This window comes from Colias philodice, chromosome 20, assembly GCF_061535455.1.
Source record: "Colias philodice isolate Cphi_HAF_F1 chromosome 20, ilColPhil1 Martin Lab GWU primary, whole genome shotgun sequence".
In the NCBI taxonomy this organism is placed as follows: Eukaryota; Metazoa; Arthropoda; class Insecta; order Lepidoptera; family Pieridae; genus Colias; species Colias philodice.
Genome location: NC_143105.1, coordinates 2,376,305 through 2,383,554, shown reverse-complemented (window position 1 = coordinate 2,383,554; position 7,250 = coordinate 2,376,305). Strand labels below are relative to the sequence as shown.

General features: G+C 32.6%; 1 protein-coding gene across 1 annotated transcript; it reads right to left on the bottom strand.

The window, feature by feature from the left end:
• Window positions 1–1,780: 1,780 nt before the first annotated feature.
• Window positions 1,781–7,045, bottom strand: LOC149479303 (UDP-glucosyltransferase 2-like). Its single transcript, XM_089707946.1, has 9 exons — window positions 6,928–7,045; window positions 5,892–6,038; window positions 4,634–4,721; window positions 3,997–4,192; window positions 3,564–3,761; window positions 3,246–3,465; window positions 2,846–3,065; window positions 2,448–2,667; window positions 1,781–2,120 (listed from the first exon to the last, which is right to left on the bottom strand). The coding sequence occupies exons 2-9, from the start codon at window positions 6,033–6,035 to the stop codon at window positions 1,847–1,849; spliced, it is 1,560 nt and encodes a 519-aa protein (XP_089564072.1). The 5' UTR covers window positions 6,036–6,038; window positions 6,928–7,045; the 3' UTR covers window positions 1,781–1,846.
• Window positions 7,046–7,250: the final 205 nt, after the last annotated feature.

The following is a 7,250-nucleotide window of genomic DNA, read 5'->3' as shown; positions in this document are numbered from 1 at the left end:
ATTGAAAAAAAAGAGATAAATCCAGTGTAACCGATAAAGCATCAGAATGCTAGCAAAAGATTTATTAGGTTTATCAATATAAATCTATATATGTATTATACATAATATAATAAATCTGTAGAAGACGCGAAGACTGACATCCGCGCGGACGGAGTCGCGGGCGGAAGCTAGTCAGAAATAAATATCTTTTGTTTTCATTTGCGTATTTTTCTATTTTATAATTTTTTAACACAAACATTACATTTTTTTTATTAAATACAAAATTTGTTTATCCGTTTTATTAGTTAAACTGAACAACTTTCACTAAGAAACTTAGGTCGAAAAAAATGTATAGAGTTATGCATTTTGTATGGAAAGCTTATTTTTTTTATATTTCGTCCAAATTTCTTTGTAAAAGTTGATCAGTTATATAAACATGAAGTTGAAGATATCAATAGAAAGTATTCGCAAATTTTGTGTACTGATAAAAAAAAATCACCCGGTGTAATTTTCACGAAAATTGTTTCAAATTGTCATTTTTGGTACTTATTACGAATATTAAATTATACGAATGATTTAATTTTTAAAAATTAAGTGGAGCAACTTTCCCTTAGTACATTTGTATTATTTACATATAGGATGACAGGATGCATTTGTTTGCACTACTAGACCAAGCCCTTAACTGATATTATGTGGGAATTATTAGTGAAATGTGAATTTATTTGCCCCAATAATAATTACCGATATAATGATACTAGCATACCGCCGGTGGCTTCGCCCGCGTTTTCAAAGAAAACCCGCATAGTTCCCGTTCCCGTGAGACTTCTGGGATAAACCATTATCGGTATCCTATGTGTTAATCCAAGTTACCCTCTATAATATGTGTGCTAAATTTCATTGTAATCAGTTTAGTAGTATTTGCGTGAAAGAGTAACAAACACACACATAAACATCCTCACAAACTTTCGCATTTACAATATTAGTAGGATATAGGTACCTATCTTGGTAAAATAATGTAAATCGAGTAATAATACTAATCTTAGTATTATTAGTCGATTCACATTATTTTATATCATTCATATACTATTTATTACTATCTGACTAGCATTTATTGAACCAAACATAATCTTATCCGATAAAAAACTACGGAAACAATGGCACGTAGCTATTATAACTAGATAAAACTAAATTGTACCTATAATAAATAATATTAGCTCCAACTAATAGTAGTAGCTATCTACTACTACTTAATATTATGAAGCTGAAACTGTCCGATTTGAAAAATTCTTTGGGTGTTAGATAGCCCATTTATCGAGGAAGGCTAACATTACGCTAAGACCAACAGGACCGGAGCCACGCGGGTGAAACCGTGAAGCGCAGCTAGTATATTATAAATGCGAAAGTAACTCTGTCTGTCCGTGTGTTTATACTAATTAAACCACTAAGCCGATTTTGATAATTTTTGGTACAAAGATATTTTGAGACTTGACATAGACCTGAAAGAGTTTTTAACCTGGAACGGAATTATGCATGTCTTTTTTTAAACCTATTAAAATATAAGATGCTTGATAAAGTAAAAAAATGTGATAGATTTTTTTTCTAAAGCTTTCGATCGAAGATTTATTATTCATAATCTTTAAATGAACAAAAAAGTTAAAATTTTGAATTTGAATGACTAATAATTTAATAGGTGTACTTATTCCTAGTAATTCTTAGTAGTATTGTATTAACAATATACTTAATAATACATACTTACATAAATTAATTAAGAGCAGGAAGTGGGTTAATTAATTAAATAGTCTAAAAATAAATCATTTTATTTACAATAGCTTACAATACATCATTACCAGTCTTATTACCTGCTTTATCACTGTGTTTTACTCTTTGATTTAGTTCTATTTTTCCTAATGAGTGATATAATCTTTTTAACAGCGTATATAATAGCATAAATCACGATAGCTATAACAGCAAGGAGATCCAGGTATAGTTTCTGGTACCACGGTACTAAAAGTGCTGGTGACCTCAAGTGGGATGCACCACCGGTCAACACCACGTGTTCTACCCAATGGACAACCTCCTTGTCAGGAGTCACTGGTCTGTGATGGTATACAGTAGAAAGCTCTTTGGCTTTTAAGCCATATCTGGAAACATACACCGAAATAAATATCGAAAGCAGAGCAAAGATGGACAGATACACGACACGAAGATACACGACTCGAAGTAAATATAGACCACAATTCTAAGTATATTTTAGCATGGCGTGCGTGCAAAACTAGCTGCAGTCAGATTAGACCAGTTAATTTTTATTTAAAGCTTTTTGATTATGATATTTCATATGTAGGATGTGTTTGTCTCGAATATTAAATAAAAACAAAACCATTACAATAAATTTTTAAAGAAAAATGGATCAATAATGTGATTATGAGTTGGTTAAGATAAACTTTCGTATTTTAATCTTACTCACTCACCTAGGATTACTGAGCATCTCCTGGATAGCAACTTTAATGTCATCAGCAACATGATATGTCATATCTACGTATATACCGAAACCTTTTTGCACCGCTCTCTTAGCATTAGTGAACTGATCAGCGAATATAGGTACTGCAATAATGGGTTTTCCAAAGTGGATAGCTTCAGTTGTAGATAGTAAACCTCCGTGAGACAAAAATATGACACAATTTGGATGGGCTGAAAGTTAAAGATTAAATATATAACTTTCCTTCTTCCAAATCATCACGAGAAGGTCATGGATGTCATCAAATCACGAAAAAGGTTGACTTTTACAAGATTATTATAAAATTCATTTTTAACACATATCCTTTTAGAAAAAGGAACCAATAACCTCCAAAGGAACCAAGAACCTTACCTAGTATGCTGTGTTGTGGTGCCCATTGGACAATATGAACATTGGAAGGAGCGCCTGGGAGCTCTTCTTCAAACTTCCATAAAACTGTCTGCTTTAAGCCACCAAACATTTTCAAAAGACTCTGTTTCATTTGCTCCGGTAAAAATCTACTCTTTATGTTGCTGCCCAAACTGAAGTAAATTAAGCCGTTCTTTGAATTGTCTAGTAGTTTCTTCAAATCCTATAAATAGTGAGAAATGTAAAACGACTTAGAATGCATATGAACGTGAATGAAATGCATTACTTTTTTGAAGAAATCTTTGCTGTTAATAAAAATAATATAATTGAAAGAAAGAAAGAATAATATTTTTAAATATAAAAGAGTAATTAAAGCATTATATTAGAAATTATCATTATTTACCTCTGGCAAAGGCTTGACTTCATGACCAATGTGATACCCGCCAACTGGTATAAAGTTTTGAGGTAGCCTTATAGCCTTTCCGACTGAAACGTGGGAATTACTCAGTACTAAAGAAGCATTGTATAATATATCCAGTGCTGGGGGAACTGGGAGACCACGCTTCTGAATAACCGGTACGAAGATTTTGTCGTAGTCTTTTTGTTGAGTTGGATGAAGGAGGCTGCAAAAATGTTCAATGTTATTCTGTTCTTATTCTGTCTTTGAAACATATAGCAATACCACTTATTTATCTTTCAAAAATATAAACTTAAAACTCACAAGTATTGTAGACCTAGTCCTAAGATTTGCAATCCCAGCTCCTTGGCTCGCTGCATGAAGGTAAAGGGAGGTAGAATATCGGATAATACATCTGGAGTGTAAGCAGCATTTGCAAGATCGTCAACTAAAGCTAAAATCCTCCAGTGAGGGTCAACAGAGGAAACCCAGATGAAAGGACAGTTGAATACTGCTGATAGACTGAAAAAAATAAACAAATACAGCTGTCATTATAATTTTGACCTGGATTTATTTTGGGGACTAAAGCATTTCATTTTAGGTCTTCATAATCTCTACTATTAGTAACAACATTAATGAATTCATAGAAATAGATACACACTGTAATTTTTAGTTGTAGTGTTAAATTGATCCAATATCTGACTCCCTAAAATCTGTTTTAGAGAAAGTACAAAGGCCAATAATTGATCAATCTTACCCAGCATACATTTCGTAAAACAACCATTCTATGAGAACAACATCAAATTGCTCATTGGGATCATTTATAAGCTTTTTGACCCTTTCATTTTCCATTGTATGTACGAATAATTGCGACATTGTTGTAACAATATTCGACACATCCACATTTGACTTAGTATTGTTCAGGAGATGCTCCAAGTGATCGCGCGTACTGTCTGTGAGGGAAAAGCATTAAAATATTAGCAGAATTGACGTGTTTAAATTTATTTCAAACTCAAACATTTATTCAATTAGACTTCTTTTAGAAGCACTTTCGAATCGTCATTACATATTTGTAACATTTACTATTTTGTTATTTATTTAATTCAACATGGCCCATACTGTGGAAGTCGTGGGATAGATACCATAGAATGTTTGTGTTTGTGAGTAGTTATACTATTAACCATATTTTCATTGCAATTGTATGTCTTTTTGAGAATTTTCTCAAATGATTTTTTTCCGAATATAAACGAAAATTTTTACTACCTATACTAGATATTAATAGACAAATAATAATTAAAATACTGAATCAAAATTTCATAAAAATTACTCTTCATAAACAATTGTTAAAGATTCGGTACATAAATGAAAAAAAAATTATTAAGGGATTACTGTACCTGGGAATAAAACTTCATTGGCGCTAACATCTATTTCTCTTACGTTAGGTGCCGTTTTGGCTTTTGGAAAAGCAGTAATATAGGTAATCTGAAATAAATAGTTTTGCTATAGATTACTACTATTTTGACTATAAATAACTAATGTAATAAAAAAGACGTGTGGCACTCGGGGACTGACGCGGTAAAGCTATTGCATGCTATGCCTTCAAGACACACCGCGCCCGTCGGAGTGGGGAGCGTGAGGTTTTTTCGTTACGGAATTTCTGGATTCGGTCCCCGCGCTCAAGGCCCGCGATAGAAGCTACGCAATAGCTTAAAAATTTACTCTTTTATTTTGTACTTTCTTAGCATGACACTACTCGGGAAAATGCATTAAACATCTGATTCACTGATCGATTTTCTTTGGGGACAAGTAGGTAATCAGCCTTCTGTGTCCTGCCAGACCGAGACATTTGTTTTCTTCGTCTCCACCGAGAATCGAACCCAGGACCCCTCGGTTCTACGCTCACGCTTCAACCACTGTTCCAAGGAGGCGGTTAACTTTATTAACATAGTAGGTAAGGTATGTACAAGTAAATAATTATTATGGAGTTCGTTGCATGCGGTTATACATTCTATTACTCATGATTGCAACATATTTTAATCTTACATCATGCAGACCCATTTACATAATGTAGGTAAGTATGTCTTTTTATCTGCATTTATATTTACAAACGAAGGATACAGACACTAAGCTACAGTAAAAAAACATGACGTTTGAAAATTCCAATCATATGTTTTACGTTAACATATTAAACAACAATAATTAATTAATTTGATAAGTTATATTATCTTATATTACACTGTAAAAAGGATAATCTATTTAATTATCAATAATTTTTTTGAAGTGAAACTTCTTTATCGGGGTTGGAAAAAAATTTAGTGCAACATTTTTTCGTTACGCGTGACATTTTTTCATTACGCGCCATCTTTTTAGTATCCCTACCACGCGTGATTCGACGTATTTATGTAAAGTTTGAAAAATAAAGATGTTTCACTTCTTACGTGAGTACACGCTTTTTTTTTATTAAAACGCCAAACATATAAATTATATTACTCAATACACTATAAAATAAATAAATATTGTTAAAAAAACACCCTTATTTTTTAAATTTTAGTATCGTCATGTGTACAAAGTTAGAATTAAATCTGTCCTTGTGTGTCAAGGAGTCGGCCACACACAAGGTGAAACTTATAAAACCGTGTTAAAAATGTATACCTGATGTCCAGCCTTAGCCAGAGCGTCCACCACACCATCCCCCAAGATGGAATGACTCCTGGATGGAAAAGGATACACCACCAAGATTTTGTAGCCTTCAGTGACCGCCACTAATGTGGTTATTAGTAAAAGTAGATGATACATGTCCTGTAGAGTTCAATAATCATATAAATACTACAATTTACTTAGTTAAAAAAACGAGCGTGTATGCCGAGCACACGTGTCAGAAGTGAAACTTCTGTGGCGAGATTCAAAGATACCAAAATCGTCACCTTACTCCATGACATGACGGTATTGCCATGACATGAACTTGAAATTTTACTCTCAACGCGCTTAAAGAAATTTCACTTCAAAAAATTAAAAAAAAAATCGGTAACTACTCATGTATTGTGACCGTTTCTTGATAAGTATACAAAGTTTGAATCAAATCTGTCCGTATAAAGGGGCTCAAAATCTAAAAAAAACTGGCCAAATGTGGATGACCAAATCGTGAAACGTTGACGATTTAACGATCTGGCCAAACTAAATTGGCCATTTCATGAAATGAGCAAATCTACGACATGGCCACGACATAGACATAATATAGCTAGTATTCGGTAAGTACGGGAAAATCCAGCAAAAAACTCTGTACAATAACTCTGTGTAATAACTGTACCTACTTATAATAAAGTGGAATTATAAAATATGATTTATAATATTTATTTATTTATTTATAACAAATATCTCAAACTTTTACCCGTATGGGGTCCATATAGAAACCTACCTAGTACTTAAATTAACTTTATTAAATTATATTATCTTGATTGTATCTAAACTGTTCTAATATTGTTCTTAAACTGTAATTGTAACAACTAATGTTTCTTATGGATCAAATAAAGCTTTATTTAAGTATTTATTTATTTTATTTATCTCAAACTTATTACGTTATCAATAATCAATTAAAATAATTATTTATAAAAGTAATCAGTCTGAAGATTGCATTTTATGATAGACTATCGAACAGCAGAACAACAATTTAATTCTCAACTCTACTTACAAATTTGCTCCACGCCAAAATAATATAATTATTATTTTTCTAGTTTACAAAGTTTTAATATCACAAATCACAATGTTATTTACTCTACGCCGATATCAACACTAACTTTGTGAACATACAATTAATCTAAACACTTCATAATGTATTTATTAATCAAATAAAGATTGTTATTGTTGATTCATATCTGTCTAGACGCGTGCGCACACCGTCGTTTATAAAGCTGGGTATCGACTTCGCGCTCCTGGCGCGCGCGCCATGAATGACCGCGCCGAGAGTGCGCTCCGCGGAGCGCGTTCCAAATAATTGAAGTATATCAACTAAGC

Bases quoted from the DNA above. Each gene is read 5' to 3' on its own strand.
- LOC149479303 (XM_089707946.1), bottom strand. From the start codon at position 6,035: ATGTATCATCTACTTTTACTAATAACCACATTAGTGGCGGTCACTGAA. The intron at 4,722-5,891 runs GTATACATTTTT...TATTTATTTCAG, and splicing joins TGGCTAAGGCTGGACATCAG to ATTACCTATATTACTGCTTT. The intron at 2,121-2,447 runs GTGAGTGAGTAA...GTATGTTTCCAG, and splicing joins GAGATGCTCAGTAATCCTAG to ATATGGCTTAAAAGCCAAAG.